General features: G+C 42.5%; 1 protein-coding gene across 4 annotated transcripts in view; it reads right to left on the minus strand.

Moving 5' to 3' along the window:
* HPS3 (HPS3 biogenesis of lysosomal organelles complex 2 subunit 1) overlaps positions 1 to 19,565 on the minus strand; it is a 48,703-nt gene that overhangs the window by 17,193 nt on the left and 11,945 nt on the right. For 3 of the 4 annotated variants that reach the window (XR_011388153.2, XR_011388152.2, XM_002716594.6), the window contains exons 5-8: positions 14,274 to 14,466; positions 7,473 to 7,554; positions 4,943 to 5,097; positions 3,390 to 3,498 (exon numbers count right to left, since the gene is read on the minus strand). Coding sequence is in view for 2 of the 4 variants with exons in the window: in XM_002716594.6 (XP_002716640.4) it covers positions 3,390 to 3,498; positions 4,943 to 5,097; positions 7,473 to 7,554; positions 14,274 to 14,466 (539 nt within the window). In the remaining 2 variants the exon portion in view is untranslated. Of the gene's footprint in view, positions 1 to 3,389; positions 3,499 to 4,942; positions 5,098 to 7,472; positions 7,555 to 14,273; positions 14,467 to 19,565 lie in introns of those variants that run through there. The other variant, XM_089332186.1, reaches the window with a different exon arrangement.

Genomic DNA, 19,565 nt, shown 5'->3' on the forward strand with positions numbered 1-19,565 from the left:
AAAATACTGTAAAGCTAATAAAACTGTTAACTCAGCAATGGTTTCACTCTTCTTTGATAAGGCTAGTAAAAATATTTGAAATGGTTAACTTAAAAAAAAAAAAGCTCTATGATAACTCTCTTAAATTCAGACTGAGTAACCCTCCTCAAATGGTGAGTTTTAGGTTCTGTTATATCTACTTATGTAATCCACAATGGGGTCATAAAAATTATCATTAGTTAATCTGACTCAATCAGTACATTCAGACTCCAAGAGTCAAATCACCTAGCTGAAGTCAAAGACTTTCAATTAAGCAAGATTAAAAAGTTAGGATAAAGATGATATAATTATCAGCATAAAATGCCAGGGACAAATCGGACAACACCTTGACCTGATGGTCAAAATTTACATCCCCAGTCAGGGGCAAATGGACATCATGTGCCTCCAAATGTGGTATCATTAAAAAACACACACATACAATAGTGGGGCAAGGTATTGTGGCACTATATGTTAAGCTACTGCTTGGGATACCAGCATCGCATATTGGAGTGCTGGTTCGAGTCCCAGTTTTCAAACCAGCTGCCATATAATGCTCCTGGGAAGCAGCAGATGATGGCTCAAGTATGAGGGCCACTGCCACCCAATGTGGGAGACCTAGATGAAGATTGTGGCTCCTGGCTGTTGCAGGCATTTGGGGAATCATCCATGGCATAGATCTGTCTCTTTCAACAATATCACCAAAGCAATATTCTGGTTCAAAACCTATAGCCTAAATCTACTCATGGGAGAAGAAAAAAAGAAAACAACAACAGGGGTCAGAACTGTGTTGAAGGGGGTAAAGCCACCACCATCCCAAGCTAGAGCGCCAGTTGGAGTCCCGCAGCTCCACTTGCAATCTAGCTCCCCATTAATGCTTCTGGGGAAGCAGAGGAAGATGGCCCAAGTACTTGAGTTGCTGCCACCCACATGGAAGACCAGAATGGAGTTCCAGGTTCCTGGCTTTGGCTTGGTCCAGGTCCAGCCATTGTGGCCATTAGGGGAGAGAATCAGAGGATGGAACATCTCTTGTTAGTGCTCTTTATCACTCTAACATTCAAATAAATAAAACTTAAAAAAAAAAAAAAGAAAAAAAATCAAACTCAAAATTATGAATACTTTCTTCAAAGAGACACAAAATCAGATAAAGGGGAAAATTACATTTTTAAAAAAATACCACAGTCACAAAGTAAAAGAAAGGCTGTAGAACTACTCCAGATTCAAGGGGCTAAAGAGACAAGGTCAGTAAATACACTGCTTGTCATCCTAGACTAGATCCTGAACTGAAGGGGTAGAAATACTGTTAAGTGGTTATTGGGTCAACCATCAAAAATGGACATGAACTGTGTACTAGACATTCTGTCAACGCTAAATTTACTGAAGCATATGGCTGTAATATAGTTGTGTGGAAAATGTTCAGATTCTTTTTTTTTTTTTTTTTTTTTTTTTTTAAATTAATTTTTATTAATTTAGGTTTAAATTTTTTTTTTTTTTTTTTTTTTTTTTTTTTTATTTTTTGACAGGCAGAGTGGACAGTGAGAGAGAGAGACAGAGAGAGAAAGGTCTTCCCTTGCCGTTGGTTCACCCTCCAATGGCCGCCGCGGCCAGCGCGCTGCGGCCGGCACACCGCGCTGATCCGATGGCAGGAGCCAGGAGCCAGGTGCTTTTCCTGGTCTCCCATGGGGTGCAGGGCCCAAGCACCTGGGCCATCCTCCACTGCACTCCCTGGCCACAGCAGAGGGCTGGCCTGGAAGAGGGGCAACCGGGACAGAATCCGGCGCCCCAACCGGGACTAGAACCCGGTGTGCCGGCGCCGCTAGGCGGAGGATTAGCCTAGTGAGCCGCGGCGCCGGCCAAATGTTCAGATTCTTAGAAAACATACAAAAATACATGGGGGTCAAAGGCCCCATGTTCACAATTTGTTTTCCAATGGATCAGGGAAAAAAAAAAGTGAGTGTGTGTGTGTGTGTGTGTTTAGAAAGCATAAAAGTGTAGAAAATAAAAAGACAAAAGCAAATAGGGACAAAATGTTGGCTGTAGATGAATATACTGATTTTCTTGTACAACTGTTCCTTGTGAAAATTTTCTGAAGTTTGAACTTATTTCAAAATAAGAGTTAAAGGGCAGGCAGCATGGCACAGTAGGTTAATCCTCCGTCTGTGGTGCCACCCATATGGGTGCCGGTTCGAGTCCCGGCTGTTCCTCTTCCAATCCAGCTCTCTACTGTGGCCTGGGATAGCAGAAGTTGGCCCAAATGCTTGAGCCCCAGTACCCATGTGGGAGACCAGGAAGAGGCACCTGGCTCCTGGCTTCAGACCGGCGCTGCTCCGGCCATTGCGGCCATTTGGGGAGTGAACCAACAGAAGGAAGACCTTTCTTTCTCTCTCTCTCACTGTCTATAACTCTACCTCTCAAATAAATAAAATAAAATCTTTAAAAAAAAAAAGAGTTAAAATAATTGCCAGGGATGAATAGGAAGTTGTCACTCAGAATACAAATAAGGAAAGGCCAGCATTGTGGTATAGTGGGTAAAGCTGCAGCCTGCAACACTGGCATCCCATATGGGCATCAGTTGTATCCTGGCTTCTCTACTTCCCATCCAGCTCTCTGCTAATGCACCTGGGAAAGCAGTGGGAAAGATGGCCCAAGTGCTTGGGCCCTTGCCATTCATGTAGGAGACCCATACAAAGCTCCTGGCTCCTGGCTTCGGACTTGCTCAGCCCAGCGGATGTGGCCATCTGGGGAGTGAACCAACAGATGGAAAATCAATCTCTCTCTCTCTCTCTCTGTCTCTTCCTCTCTCTGTGTAACTCCTTCAAATAAATAAGTAAGTCTAAAAAACAAAAAAAAGGATTCAAATAAAGATGCCCATGTTGGAGCCATACCCACAGAATAATCTGTTAATATGTGGATATTTAAAAATATGCAGAAAACAGAGTTTATTTGGGTGAAAAAAATCTTGAAACCCATTTGACGTTTTTTCATAATACAGTGCTATAAAGTTTTTGAGGATTCTTAGTCTTTCAAAAAAAGAAGAGTGAAATAGAGGTAAATACTCCTAGATTTCTTTTAGCTCCATTTCATACTTCTCTTTGCTAGAGTCCTTTCTAAGTCAAGATCAAGGACTATTTATGTTTACATTGGCTCATCAACCTCTTAAAATGAGTCTATGAATAAGGGAATCTAATTTTAGGGAAGGAGATTTCTACTGGCTCCACTAATGTCAGAAACTGTGAGAAAATACATGCACTTCTCTGTCAGAGCCTAGAAGCTGGCTGGCTGTGGCACCCTGAATATGATAATTAGAACCAATTTCTGGTCATCAATTTCACTCAGATTTCTACAAATAAAAATGAGAAGCCGGAAGAGAGTACCATTTCTTTGTATAGTTGCATTGGTGAGATTGTATTCACGATATACAAATTCCACCCAGTCTCAGCTACAGGAGGTATTTTCATCTTAACACTGGTATCTCTTCTAGAACTGAAAGTAAAACAAAGGACAAGAATTCTAAGATAAGGCATATTATTAATAAATAGAAATTTTAAATGGTAAATAACAGCATGAAAATAACTCTGAAATCTGAAATCACCTTTATTTAGTATTTGCTTCCACAAATAACTGTACAGTTGACTTTTATAAACCATCATTTCACAGTATTATAAAGGCCTACAGAATTGAATATTCTATAACTATCATGTATTGATAAACCAATCACTTTCACTTCACTCTACAAGTATTCTCAAATGAGCAATGAGCTCAAAAGACAGGAAAGACCGCTTAAAAGAAGGCTTGCTGTGAAAGCCCCTGTACCGAGCCTCTCTCCTGCACGTGGCCTTTGTGAGTCCAGCACGCCCTAGGTGACAAATCTAAGCCGAGGTTAACATTTGAAACCCTCCTGGCTGCTGGAGGGCTTTTATGTGCAGAACACATAAAAAAGCGTAAATACGAATAAAACACTATCTTTTGTTTCTACTTTGGGATGAATTTTCTTTAGCATAAAATCTTTTAAAATTTTAATCAAACAGATTTTCAAGTAAGAATTAAAAAAAAAAACACACTTAAAATGTGATATTTTTAAAATGTTGATATGCAAGGTTAAAAACTGATTTTCCTCTTGCCAGAGAGCTTTTAGGATCAGTCTCAGAAACCACCCTGTGTATTCTCTACGTGACCAGGTACTCAAGTCACCCTCTGCTTGCTGTGGGTAGAACTCAGAAAGCAAACACGTGGGTAAAACATCAAAACCTTTGTTGGACTTGAAACGTGCCATATGCTCTCCCCCAAACAGATCATCTTGACGGACTTTTCCTCAAGGGAATGTTCAGGTTAGTGCATTCCGTTTCACTAAGTTCACAGTGTAGAAAACAACAAATCAAAGCATAACTCATCAGAAATCAAGCATTTTATTCTAAAAATGTAAAAGCAGAAACCTAAAGATTAACCAGAAGTTATCAAAATTCAATTTTATTTTAAGGAAGAGCAGCTATCTATAGATCATGAATATGCTTTAAGGTAAGAAATTATTAACTTCTTTTGTAATACCAGCAAGAAAGAAAAACATTGAAAATAAAAAACAAACTCTTATAGTTTGGATTAACATTACAGGCTGTTACAGGCTGTGTCTTTGTCATTAATTAAACAGAAAGTTACATCCTTTAACTTATCAAAATACCACTGATTTTTACTGAGACTATTTTATTATTCATTTTCTTCTAATAAGCCCCAAATTCAATTATTATTATTATTCAATTGATTCTTAGAATTTTATTTTCTGTCTCTGCAAAAAGAACAGCATGGAAAAGCCATCTGATTATTCCAAGTTTTGACTTTATAAAAAAAGGTAAACTAAGACACACAGGACATAGACCAATTATAATGCATTCCAGAAAAGTAGGCACAGCGTCTGGGGCAAGGAGATGCTTACAGAAGCCTCTTGGGTGACTCTCTTCTCTCTGGGATGGCCCCTGTGTCCGCCTTGGTCAACAGTACAATGTGGTTCCTGAAGTGGCAGAGCGCTCTCAAGCCTATGAACAGCTGGATTCTTAAAGCGCAGACGTCCATACTGACAGGCGGGCAAGCCTAGTAGGAGAAAAGTCACAGATTTAACCAAGGGAAAAGCACATGAACTTGAATCTTCAAAATTGAGCCTGTTTATCTGATAAAGTCCCCCCTGCTTCCTCTTCTCCAACTACCTCCCCTCCCTACAAAAGCACTCCAAAGCCCTGTTCTCAACAGAATCAGGTTATCTAAACCTAAGAAGCCATCTATTTTACAGAGCCACTCAGTCAACAAATTCAGCATTGGTTAACTGAATAAACACAGAAAGTGGTCTCACAGCTGCAGGAGCTCCTGCATGTGTCCTACAGAGTGGCTTTGGCAGATCTCTCTGGAAGAGTAGGCCTGGGCTCGCAGCCTATCACCCCCAGAAGTGGGCTGGCTTGAGGGTATGCCCAGGTGGGGTATCCAGACAAAATCAGACACGATGGATGAAGCGACAAGCCACCGCATATGGAGTACGTAAAATGGTTTCTGAGTGGGAGACTTGTGCAAAAAATGCTTGTATGTTCACGGCCCCTGACTGCCAGCCCACTGAGTGCAAACAGTCGGGACGTGTCAGGCAACTGGTAGAGCCAGGCTCCTGTTCCTGGCAGGCACCACTACCAAGTGGAGTGGAAAAGAACGATAACGGAAGAGTTCCTTCTGGGAACTACAAAATGCTGCTGCCAGGGCCCTGCTCTCTGCCCGTTAACACTGTTTTGATCCCGAGGTTGTTTTCACCATCTCTTTGGATAAAGTGATTATGGCAACGCCTCTGTCCACACTTAACTATTTCTAAAAATTGTTAAGTTGGCCTTGGCTACTGCTGAGGAGCCGGAATTTCAGAAGAAAGGGAGACAGAGACCACATACATGTTAAGCCAAATTCAGGGGTTGTGAAATCTTTCACAGACACCACAGTTCCCAAAGCCTAAGTCAGCAACTGGGCTAAAGTGACAGTGTGCTTCTTCAGGGGGCATCTAGGGTCTCAGAACTGGTGAGGTCACAGGGAAAGGGGGAGTCACAAGGTGAGATCATTGTTGTCCTACTTTCCCACCTCCACTGGCCTCAGGGCAACAACTCATGCCACCTGTTGGCTCCTCCTACTCCCTCCCCTGGGTCTCTTGCTACTTCCCTCTGGTTTTAGGAGACTGTCTTCAGTGAAATTATGATTTGCTTTCCAAATGTAAGTTTGATCTTATTTCATTGTAATTATGTACCCCAAGGTGCTCCATCACCCTTATGTCTTTCTGAGGTTTAAAAATAGCAAAGTGGGGGAAAAGAGAGGAACAAAGAATGGTAATTTTATCAATCTGTCACCTTTCCATTTTTACTATGGAAATAACTCTTATTTTTAAAATAATATCCTGAAAGGAATGGAGAATCTGTGATTCTGGCTTCTTTCCCAGAAACAGACTGTAGGCAGAAACAAAACAAGCAAAGAGTCACTGAGAACTCAGAGAGCATGCTTTCCCAAAGATACTACTGCTTCTCACAAACCACGCAAACCTCAGGCACTACAAGGCAGGCAGGCTTATTAACATAACTGTAATTACTGAGCACTTATTTTTCTAGAAAAAAAATGCACTCTAGGTTCCAGGTAGATATAAACCAACTTTTGAAATATGGGCCACCATAATTTGGGGGTTTCTTGCAGCATGCATTTTTATGGGAAATACCCATTCAAATAGCTTACACTTCAGAGATAAAAGAGCACAGATGAATATCATGCAAATAAGCAGTATATTTCTCAGGTGAATATCAAGCAAATGAGCAGTATATTTCTCAGGTCAGAATTCAAGGTCAGATGATTCAGAATTTCATCATAAATTTGTCCACATTTATTTTATGGTCAAGAGCTTTTCAGACAAAGTACATTACTTCTCAGTGAAAATGTGGTTATTGATCTAGCAAATCCATTAACTCTTGGAATGATTACACAGGGTGGTTGAAGGCTTAGAAAATGACAAAAAGAAACATAGGCATATCTTATAATTGTATAAATAAATCATTTTAATGCACTGTATTCAATTTGTGCTCTTGAGTATATTGATTTCTATAGTTTTGTTAATAGCTCTATATAGTTGCCACCAACATTTCCATTTAAAAAAAGTAGGATATTATAGTCATGAACTGCTCTCTCTGAAGTTACACTACAAGACTTTACCAAACTTTAAAAACTATATGCTAAACCAATTCTAAATGAAATGTTTTCAAAGCAATCTTAAAAATTTTTAACTAAACTATGAGTCACAAAATGCTTACTACTTTGCATCCAAATATTCTATCTAATTCAATAAATAAACGAACATTAAGGCTTTTAGTCCTGGCCAAGCTGAGGCCCAAAAGCAAATCTGCAATCACATGCGTCTATTACATGACCTTAAGGTCTCACTGTCATCATCAGCCAGTTCTAACCTTCAGGGTGGTGTCCATGTACGGGTCCTCCTCCCGAGCCACTGCAGCACTGCATCGCACTGTGAAACACTGCAGGTTGTTACTAAGGAAGAGGAGAGAACCTGCTGAGCGAAGCGAAGACTGATGACCCACACACCCACCACATGGAGGTTTCACAGGCAATCAGAGCAAGGGCAGGGTGAGAGAAGACTCAGGTATCTGTCAAATGTTCACATGGTAGGCTACTTCTCAACCAGGAGAGTCTCAGAATCCCTATGGAGTGTCTTCAAAAACATGTAACTGGTCCACCTCACCCCTGCTGAGTCAGAATCTCTAGGCGTTGAACCCAGACATGTCTATTTCTACAGAGCTCCATGCACGACTCTGATGTATACCCTAGTTAAGAACCATAGGTCTGGACTGATGTCTTCATTCTACAGACAAAACGATGTCCATGGGATCTGTCTCATGGACAAATGACTGACTGTCAAAGCCAAGACAGAACCTGTTTCCTGACTATTCCACCTGACCCATTTCAGGATGAAACTGCCTAGATTATGCTGGGCAGCACACTTAGACTACACAAGTCAATGGTAGAACTGAAAATGAGAGTTGTCTGATATTTTCAGAATGACCTAGTCTGTCAAACATCAGAACATGGAAGGATCTGGCCTGGTCCAAGGCCTCTCTGGACAGTACAGGCCTGTTAGATACCTGGCTCCTAAGTCCAAACACTCCTCTCTTTCCACAGCACCCAGCTGCTTCTGCACAGGAGTGCACAACAGATGCCTGGTTGTCATCTGCTGTCATCTAAGTCAACACTCTACTATTGGCATTAAAAACAGTTAACAGTCAGCTTGGGAACTGCTACAAAGCCTGTCTTGCAGTGGGTCCATAAAAATGATTGCTAAAAACACATCAGAATGGAAAAAAGTAAAAATGAAATCTTTGAAATAAAAAAAAGGACTAAAGCAAACCTAACAGGATACATTAAAGAAGACAAAATACTTGAATAAGAAAGCACTCTGACAATCTCACAGTGAGAATCTTGGGCCCAGCATAGGTAGAAGGCAGTTAGGCCTCTCTCCATCTGAGGGGCTTCCACTCCAGCCTCAGCCCATTGCCATCTCTGTCCACTCCAATGAAGTGAGAGGAAATGACCTTTGACAGCCATCACCAATTAAAAATCTGCAGTATAATTAGCAACCTCGGGAAATAAACTGAGAGAGAAGGGAACAAGAAAGGCACCAGCAGTAGGATCAGAATGACAGCTAAAAGTTAACTATGACTGCAAAGAGAAATGACTTTTAGCTTTCACAGAATCCTCTGCCTCACCTCCACCTACAGTAATTCAGCTTGTTGGCTATGGTTGAAATACAAAACAGAAGTGTAAGGAAAGAATAAAGTGAACTGAAATGTGCCCGCATAGAAAGATGTCCAACATATGCTACTAGCAGTGACAGCTCAAGTAATTGGGTCCCTGGCATCCATGTGAGACCTGGGTTGAGTTCTTGGCTCCACCTGGCTCCAGCTGGGCCAGCCCACCTTTCACCGGCATTTGGGGAGTTAACCATTGGATAGATCTCTGTCACTATCTGCTTCTTAAATTAAAAAAAGAAAGAAAGAAAAAAGATACCTGCTAAATAAAACAGCAAATCGCTGAACAATGGACACAGTATGATCCATTTCTGTAAAAAATAAGTCATAGTTGGGGCAGATGTCCAGTCTGGTGATTAAGACACTGGTTAAGATACCTGCATCCCATATTGGAGTACCCGGATTTAATTCTCAGCTCTGGCTCCTGACTCTGGTTTCTTGCTAATGCTGACCTAGGAGGCAATGGTGATAGCTCACATATATGGGTTCTTGCCATATACACTGGATACCTGGACTGTGTTTCTGCTCCAGGCTTCAGCCCTGGCCCAGCCCTGGCCATTGTGGGCATTTCAGGAGTGAAGCAACAGATGGGAGACCTCTCTCTGTCCGTCTTTCAAATAATAACTTAAAAATATTTATAAGAGATGCTGAAGTTGTGGTGCAACAGGTTAACCTGCAACCTGCAATGCCTGCATCCCATATGGGTGCCAGTTCGAGTCCCAGCTGCTCCACTTCTGATCCAGTGCCCTGTTAATATACCTGGGAAAGCAGCAGCAGAAGGCCCAAGTCCGTGGGCCCATACACCCACGTAGGAGACCTGGATGAAGCTCCTGGCTCCTGGCTTCAGTCTTTCCCAGCCCTGGCTGTTGCAGCCATTTTGGGAGTGAACCACCAGATGGAAGACCTCTCTATCTCTCCATCTGTCTCTCTGTAACTCAGCCTTTCAAGTAAATAAAATAAATATTGAAAAAAAAAATGTATGAGGGCACTTCAAAATGTTCATGGAAAACAGAATTAAAAGATAAGTTTTTTAAAAAGAAGATTTATTGATTTATTTATTTGAAAGGCAAAGAGAGAGACAAGGAGAGACAGAGACAGATCTTCCATCTGCTAGTTCATTCCCTAAGTGGCTGCAGCAGCCAAGTCCGGGTCGGGCTGAAGCCAGGAGCCAAGAATTCCATCCTGGTCGCCCACGTGGGTGGCAGGGGCTCAAGTACTTGGGCCATCTTTTGCTGCCTTCCAAGATGCATTATCAGGGAGCTGGAAAGGAAGCAGAGTAGTTAGGACTTGAACTGGCATTCTGATGTAAGATGCAGGCATCGTAAGCGGCAGCTTAACCCACTGCACTACAATGCCAGCCTCAAGGTAAATTTATTTTGGTGCAAAAAAATCTTTAAACCCATGCATAGCTTTTTCATAATACACACTTTCCATGAACTTATTTAAGACCTCACATATGCATGAATTTCAAAATATTTTGCACCAAAATAAACATCTTTAATTTTTCCATGAACTTTAAAAAATATTCTTATATCTATTGAGTAAAATTTAAATTATACACATTCAACAATAGAGGATGTAGAAACAGGATTAGGATGGGGCAGGTATTGTGGTGTAGCAGGTAAAGCCACCGCCTGTGGTGCCTGCATCCCATATGAGCTCCGGTTTAAGTCCCAGCTGCTCCACTTCCAATCCAGCTCTCTGTGATGACCTGGGAAAGAAGTAGAAAATGGGCCCCTGCACCCACATGAGAGACCTGGAAGAAGCTCCTGGCTCCTGGCTTCAGATTGGCTCAGCTCTGGCCATTGTGGTCATTTGGGGAGTGAACCAGAGGATGGAAGACCTTTCTTTGTCACTATCTCTCTCTGTTTATAACTCCACCTCTCAAATAAAATAAATAAATCTTTAAAAAAAAAAAAGGAAAACTCTAGTAATTTTCTACCTGAAGACAGTGAAAATTCACAAATTTTAATTCCCACCAAATCCTCAAAATGCAAATTGAACATTCCAAATCTGAAAATTCAAAATCTGAAATGCTCCAAAATTTGAAACTTTTTGAGTGCTGACAGTGACATAACAGGAAAATTCCACATCTGATCTTATGTGACAGGTCACAGTCAAAATGCAGATACACTAAAAAAAAATTGTATAAAATTTTTTTCAGGCTACATTTGTAGGATATAAGAAAGGTGAAAAAATTTTGTTTTATTGTATTTTAATATTTTTAAAAAGATTTATTTATTTATTTGAAAGTCAGAGTTACAGAGAGAGAGAGGGAGACAGAGAGAGAGATGTTTACCTGTTTGTTCACTCCCTAGATGGTTGCAACGAACAGGGTTGGGTCAGGCCAAAGCCAGGAGCCAGGAGCTTCTTCCAGGTCTTCCATGTATGCAGCAGGGGCCCGACACTTAGGCCATCTTTTTCTGCTTTTCCCAGACCATTAGCAGGGGGCTGGATTGGAAGTAGAGCAGCTGGGACAGAAACCAGCGCCCATATGGGATGCCAGCATCAACACCAGCATCACAGGCATGCAGGTGATGGTTTGAACTGCTGCCCCACAACACTGACCCCGAATTTTGTTTTTAGACTTGGGTCTCAACCCGAAAATGGTACAATATGTATATGCAAATATTCCAAAATCCATAATTCCACAAGATTTCTGTTCCCAAGCATTTCATATAAGAGATGCTCAACCTGTTTTCATGACTCTGTATCCTAAACTAGTTCATGACTTATACAAAAGACAGAGAAGAACAAATGCACTGGGCCCACTAAATTCTCAGTGTCCTCAGATAGTTAAAATGATGACTAGTTAAAAGATGGATAGTCTTTGCATCTTTACTTTGACCAAAATTAATATTTTGATTCCTCCTCCTTCCTCTTCTTTTCCTTGGTTTCTCAGATATTACAGTTTTGTAGGTTCTTCATCCTTAAAGATCCTTCTCTTCCTCTTCTTGCTTACTAAACATGATCACCACCAGAGTTAAGTTCTCCAATGATTCTTCTCTGTCTACACATTCTTGGAGCCATGCTTGCCACTTTGATAGTCAGCTTTTGTTTGATGGTAATAAAATGCTTTCCTCTCTAATCTGTGTGTCCAAAACCCACTAGGCATTCATGCTTGATCTTCCAGAAGCATCTTAATTTCAAATGCCTAAGCCACCTTTTTATCCCCACCTTACACCAGCTTTCATTCTTCCATAGTATGCTGGTAGGTTTTCAAGGCTCCTCCAGTCTTGCCATGTCACCAAGCACTGTAATTTTCCACGGAAGCCTCTCCCATCTATCCTTTCTTTTCCTCTCACTGTCACTGGTCCACCTCTCTATAGCCCCTTATTATTCCTTCCTGAACCATTCCAATAGCTTGGCTATTCATGTTCAATCCATCCTCTATAACGGCTACCACTCATTTTCCTAAAGCAATACTGTGACACTGTGATTACATCACTTTCTGTAGCCAATACCTTGAAAAATTCCTTAATTTCCAAAGCCTTAAGCTATTTCACAAGCATTATTACCACTTCTCTGTTTTTTAGCTTCTCCATTTTAAAAAAAATACCACTACACATACTTTTAGGGAAGTAGATTTTTTTTTTCAAAAAAAAAAAAAAAAAATAGCTATCTCCACACTGCTCATATAAGAAACACATTCCTATCAGTAACATTTCTGCTTATACTGCAAATCAAGAGGAAAGAGTAGCACTCCCACTAGGAGCAGGTATCAGAATCTTCAGGTGGGTTCTATGCAGTTTGAATCCAGCACCTGCTGGAGATTCTGATACTACCACGCAGTTGGGAAAAAGAAAGAAAAGAAAATTGCTGTCCTGTGCAACTGACTATTGAATATTTTTAAAAAATCTGGATATAACTTTTGTTTATAGTCTTCCCACTACCTGTAATGCCCATGTCTTCTAATCGCCATCTGTCAAAATTCTAACTAGTTTTCAAATACAGGTTTTTCAAATACAATCACCTGTATGAAACTTCTCCACATGACTCAGGCAGAATTTACCTTCTCCTTATATCTATGCCAATTTCATGAAATCTTAACATACTTTTGAAAGATTTATTTGAATGGCGGGGTTGGAGGAGAAGAGAGATATCTTCCGTTTGCTGGCTCACTCCCCAAATGGCTGCAACAGCCAGGTCTCCAGCCAAGCCAAAACCAGGGGCCAGGAACTCCATCCTGCTCTCCCACAGAGGTGCCAGATGCACATTAGCAGAAAGCTGGATTGGACGTAGAGTAGCCAAGACTCAATCTGGCATTCTAATAGGCACCACAACACTGGCTCCAAAATCTTAACAGATTTTCAGGAGCCTCAAAGTGTCTGTTCCTCTAGTGGGTGTCTCTGGCCTTCCATTTTTGCATTAGAAAGCAGCTGGTGTACCTTAGTCACAGGTGCTTGATCAGAGGGCCCAAGGCAATGCTTTGAATATAATCTAAGTTCAAAAAAACAGGAAATAGAACTAAATGCATCAGTGAGATGAAAGGAAATGAGATCAAACCCCAGTTAGGGGCCGGCGCCGTGGCTCACTAGGCTAATCCTCCGCCTAGCGGCGCTGGCACACCGGGTTCTAGTCCCGGTTGGGGCGCCGGATTCTGTCCCGGTTGCCCCTCTTCCAGGCCGGCTCTCTGCTGTGGCCCGGGAGTGCAGTGGAGGATGGCCCAGGTGCTTGGGCCCTGCACCCCATGGGAGACCAGGAGAAGCACCTGGCTCCTGGCTCCTGCCATCGGATCAGCGCAGTGCGCCGGCCGCAGCGCGCCGGCCGCGGCGGCCATTGGAGGGTGAACCAACGGCAAAGGAAGACCTTTCTCTCTGTCTCTCTCTCTCTCACTGTCCACTCTGCCTGTCAAAAAAAAATAAAATAAAATAAAAATTTAAAAAAATTTAAACCCCAGTTAGGATCCTACTAGGGTAAGGGAACTCAGAAGATACCTGTCACTAAGCAGCCACATGACTCTGGCTAATCCTTCCACTCTCTCTGTCATTACTTCCCCACCAGTACTAATGAGGACGATGGAATCAGGTCATCTTTCCAGCACTTCATAGTTCTGAACAACTGGAAATAACTCATACTGAAAGAACAGGCAGAGAGAGAAAAAAGTTTAGGCAATCTAAAAAGGAATCTAAAGAGACACTCTGATTGGTGCCACTAACTGTTTATTAGAATTCCTTATGAAAATCTTCCTTTAGGAAGAACCTGAGATTTCCCCACCCAGTCTAAGGAAACGAACAAAGACAAGAACAGAGCCTGAATCTTTATTATTCAAAATGCAGGTACTGGCCACCAAAAGACAGATCTGAAAAGACAGATGTAATTCAGTAATTTATGATGATCTCCATCAACTCTGATAATTCTCAGTTCAAGATTCAGGGTGAGCACTTCAAGAATTTATGGAAAAATAAGTGACTTCAAGGCCAACAAGTGACTGTGTCACAGTACCTTGTGATGACATGCAGAAACTGTGGTGTGAGCACTGCCTGCTGAGCCTTCTCTGAGTACTGGTAGATGGACATTAACTCAACAGACTTGACAATCATGTAGAGATAGCCCACGTGAGGTAATGAGAAAAAACAGAAGAGACTCAGCAACTCCTTTTCCTGAGACAAGGTTTTTCCATCCGATGTAAGAGAACCTGCACACAAAAATCAAAGAAATAAATACCAGCAAATAAAAAGAATCAATATTTGGACTTTTCTAGGTAGACTTCATCAGTGAGTAACCCGAGTTGCTACGGGGAAGTTACTCTTTATAGAAGAATGCCAGTTCCACAGGAGTGATATAATTAGAATAGCATCATTTTGCAAGCCCTATTAAGTTAACAAATTTAGTTAATAACCTTCAGTGGCTGTGAACATCCCCAAAAGGGTTACCCAGATACCACATGTTTTCCAGCACAGCTCAACATACTATATTACCAAAAAGTAACAGTAATATTTGTCTAATTCTGAGTCTATATCAGCACTGTCATTATAAATTCAATGAGAGCCAGATCTATAAAGTTCTCTAGTAATCACATTTAAAAAATAAAAATAGGGAGTCAGTACTGTGACTCAGTAGGTTAAGCTACCTCCTGCAGTGCCAGCATCCCATATGGGTGCCTGTTCGAGTCCCAGATGCTCTATTTCCTATCCAGCTCCCTGCTAATGTGCCTGGGAAACCACCAGAAGATGGTCCAAGTACTTGAGCCCCTGCACCCACATGGGGGACCCAGAAGAAGCTCCCGGCTTTGGCCTGGCCCAGCCCTGGCCATTGTGGCCATTTCAGGAGTGAAGCAGCAAATGGAAGACCTCTCTCTCTGTAGCTAACTATAACTCTTTTGAATAAATAAAATAAATGCAAATAAATAAAATAGCTGAAATTTTAATATTGTTTGACTCCAACATATCAAAAACATCATTTCAACAAGCAATAAACAAAAAAGAAATATTTTATATTTTATATATTTTTTTACTAAGTATTCGAAATCTAGTGTGTATTTTATATTTCTGCATAGCTCTAAACTGAGATATGCTGGTCACATTTCAGGAACTCAATAGCAAGCTACAGCTAGGCTGCTATACTAGTCAGGGGGCAGTTATTTCTAAGTGCCAACTTGCATGCAAATACAGCAGATACAGGAGCATGCCAAATGACACTGTGAAGAGTCAATCTGTAAAATTTAGACTGTAGGAAATTTTAGGGTAAGAATTCAATTTCTGGGTGGGCACTGTGAAGCCAGCATCCCATATGGGCACTGGTTTATGTCCCAGCTGCTCCTCTTCCAATCCAACTCTCTGCTAAAGGCCTGGGAAAGCAGTGGAAGATGGTCCAAGTGCTTGGGGCCCTGCCACCCACACAGGAGACCTGGGGGAAGCTCCTGGCTCCTGGCTTCAGATCAGCTCAGCTCCGGCCATTGTGGTCATTTGGGGAGTATTCCAGAGGATGAAAGACCTTCCTCTCTATCTCTCTCTATACGTATCGGTAACTCTACCTCTCAAATAATTTTTTTTTTTTTTTGACAGGCAGAGTGGACAGTGAGAGAGAGAGAGAGAGAGAAAGGTCTTCCTTTTGCCGTTGGTTCATCCTCCAATGGCCGCCGCGGCTGGGCGCTGCGGCTGGCGCACCGCGCTGATCCGAAGGCAGGAGCCAGGTACTTATCCTGGTCTCCCATGGGGTGCAGGGCCCAAGCACTTGGGCCATCCTCCACTGCACTCCCTGGCCACAGCAGAGAACTGGCCTGGAAGAGGGGCAACCGGGACAGAATCCGGCGCCCCAACCGGGACTAGAACCCGGTGTGCCAGTGCAGCAAGGCAGAGGATTAGCCTAGTGAGCCGCGGCGCCGGCCTCAAATAACTTTGAAAAATTTTTTAAAATCCAATTTCTTGCAAAATATGCTGCAATGAAAAGAGAAAAAGAAAGGAAGGGAGAGCCTACCTGAGGAGTCTTCAAAAGGTCCATGACAAAACACATATTATAAAAAAAAAAAAAAAAAAAAAAAAACTATGCAAGGATTTCAAAGTTTTTGTGCACCAAAATAAACTTGTTTTAATTCTACTGCTCCATGAACTTTTTGAAGCCCCTTGTATATTTTTTCTTTTTTTTTTTTTTCCCTTGTATGTTAAGAAACTCAAAAGAAAGAGCAATTGGCCCGCGCTGCGGCTCACTAGGCTAATCCTCCGCCTTGTGGCGCCGGCACACCGGGTTCTAGTCCCGGTCGGGGCACCGGATTCTGTTCCAGTCGCTCCTCTTCCAGGCCAGCTCTCTGCTGTGGCCAGGGAGTGCAGGGGAGGATGGCCCAAGTGCTTGGGCCCTGCACCCCATGGGAGACCAGGAGAAGCACCTGGCTCCTGCCTTCGGATCAGCACAGTGCGCTGGCCACAGCGTGCTGGCCGCAGCGGCCATTGGGGGGCGAACCAATGGAAAAAGGAAGACCTTTCTCTCTGTCTCTCTCTCTCTCACTGTCCACTCTGCTTGTCAAAAATAAATAAATAAATAAATAAATAAGTAAATAAAAAGAATTGGTGTGAGCCATAAAAACCTTCAAAAAAAAAAAAGATATAACAACCAATGGCAATATATGAACCTTACTATTTGGAATCTGATTTAAACAAATGAATTATAGAAAAAAAATTTTTAGACAATCTGAGAAATCTGAACACTGATTAGACATTTTGATGAAATCAAGGAATTTTTGTGAAAATGTGAAATGGTGTTTTTGGTTTAAATAAAACAATTTCTTTCTTTTAGAGATATGTGTTGAAATATTTATGGATAAAATGGTATGAACGCTGAGATTTATATCAAAGTAACCTGGCACGGCTCAGGAACAGTCACGAGCAACACTGCTGAAGCTGTGAACAGCTAGAAGGGAGTTTACTGTACTAGTTTCTCTGTATAGGTGACTGCAAGTTTAAATTATCACGATTTTTTTTAACAAGTACTCCTTTGGGAGTCACCACTTATAACACCTGCATCCCACATGGGCACCAGTTCAAGTCCTGGCTGTTCTACCTCCAGTCCAGCTCCCCACTAGTGCGCCTGGGAAAGCAGCTGAAGATGGTTCCCTGCCACCCAAGTAGGTGACCTGGATGACACTCCTGGCTCCTGGCTCTGGCCTGGCCCAACCCTGGCCATTGAGGGTATTTGGGGAATGAACCAGCACTGGAAAATCTCTCTCCCTATGTCTCCCCTCTCCCTCCCTGTAATTCTGCCTTTCAACTAAAATAATCTTTAAATAATAAATACCCAGGTGCTTCACTTTGAATCCAGCACCCTGCAAATGTGCCAGGAAAGCAATGGAAAATGGCTCAAGTGCTTGGGCCCCTGAACCCGCACGGGACCTCAAAGAAGCTCCGGCCTCCTTGGCTTTGACCTGGCACAGCCCTGGCTGTTGTAGTTATTTGGAGCGTGAACCAGCAGATAAAGAGCTCTTGATCTTTCTTTCTTCCTCTCCCTCCTCTTAACTCTGCCTTTCAAATACATAAAATAAATATTTAAAAATAAATAAAAAATACTCCTCTGATTGACCTCTTTCAAGGACACTCATTAGTATGAGAAATCCAATTCTGTACCCTCCACAACTGGCCCAAAGTCAACCATCTTCTTTCCTGCACACATGGGTGCTCCAGACAAATAATTGCTCACTGATCTCCAAACACACATGATTACCTTATACCTTGCACATGCTGGTTCCCCCGTGTAGTATCTTATGAAAAATCTCCATCTTCTAAAACTTCTATTCATCTATAATAGCCAGCTCAAATACAAATACACCCATCTATTCATTTGTCTATCATTAGGCACCTAGTGGAAGTCTGTTTCTAGGGATATATAAAATAGCGCACAAGATGAGGCAACTACTTTCACAAAGCCTTCATTCTAGTGATGGGAACTGGGATGGAGAATAAACAAGTGAATCCCACAGTGTGTGAAGATATTTTAAATTAGCGATCAGGAGCCGGTGCCACGGCTCAACAGGCTAATCCTCCGCCTTGCAGCGCCAGCACACCGGGTTCCAGTCCCGGTTGGGGCACCGGATTCTGTACCGGTTGCCCCTCTTCCAGGCCAGCTCTCTGCTATGGCCCGGGAGTGCAGTGGAGGATGACCCAAGTCCTTGGGCCCTGCACCCCATGGGAGACCAGGAGAAGCACCTGGCTCCTGCCTTTGGATCAGCGTGGTGCGCTGACCGCAGCGCGCCAGCCGCGGCGGCCATTGGAGGGTGAACCAACGGCAAAGGAAGACCTTTCTCTCTGTCTCTCTCTCTCACTGTCCACTCTGCCTGTCAAAAAAAAAAAAAAAAAAAAAAATTAGAGATCAGGGTAGTCCTCCATGATGAGGTTATATATATTTATATATATATATTAAAGATTTATTTATTGGAAAAGCAGAGTGACAGAGAAAGAGAGAGATCGAGTGAGAGACCTTCCATCCACTGGTTGACTCCCCAAATACCCTCCATAGCCAGGGTAGGCCAGGCAGAAACCAGGACCCAGGAATTTCATCCAGGTCTCCCATTTGGGCTGCAGGAACCCAAGAACTTGGGCCATCATCTGCAAAAGCAGGAAGCTGGATTCAAGGCCTGACCCTGGCACTATGATATGGGATGCAGATGTCCCAAGTGGTGGTTTAAGCTGCTATGCCACAACACCCACTTCAAGGTTACATTTGAGTTGTGAATTAAATGACCCTAAATGCACAAGTCATGCACCATAAGAGGGAAGTACTTCTAGGCCTATAAAAGGCAAATAAGGGGTCTTAGACCACAGTGTATTTGGCCTGTCTGAGAAAGAGAGGAAGGCCACTCCAGATGGAGAACAGGAAACAGGGGTGAGCTCGGGTGAAGGCCATGTAGACCACAGGAATGGACTGGAGTTTTATTCCAAGGGCAACTGGACGAACAGCTTACGGGGTGACTGGTCCTGTCTGGTGTCCAGCCATGTCTTACACCCACCTCCTTTGCTCTACTCACTCAGTTTTGCTTTTCTCAGTTCTCAAACATAAAATCCTCCCCTCACCATACAGCCTGGCTGCCTCCTCCACCAAGAATGGCCTCTCCTCTCCTCTGTACCAACTCCTACTCCCAAGCCAGCCCAATGCACCCATCAGGAGGTCCTCTTCTCAGGGGCCCTTCCCTGACTGCAGGACAAAGTCAGGATATTTTGTTACAGGCTCTCACATAGCGTTCATTTTGGTGTAAGTGTGGCTATTATTCAATTAATGGCTGCCTACTGCCATTAAGACAGTTAGCTCCAT

Source organism: Oryctolagus cuniculus, chromosome 4, assembly GCF_051225735.1.
Source record: "Oryctolagus cuniculus isolate XC-2025 breed Fujian yellow rabbit chromosome 4, ASM5122573v1, whole genome shotgun sequence".
Classification (NCBI taxonomy): domain Eukaryota; kingdom Metazoa; phylum Chordata; class Mammalia; order Lagomorpha; family Leporidae; genus Oryctolagus; species Oryctolagus cuniculus.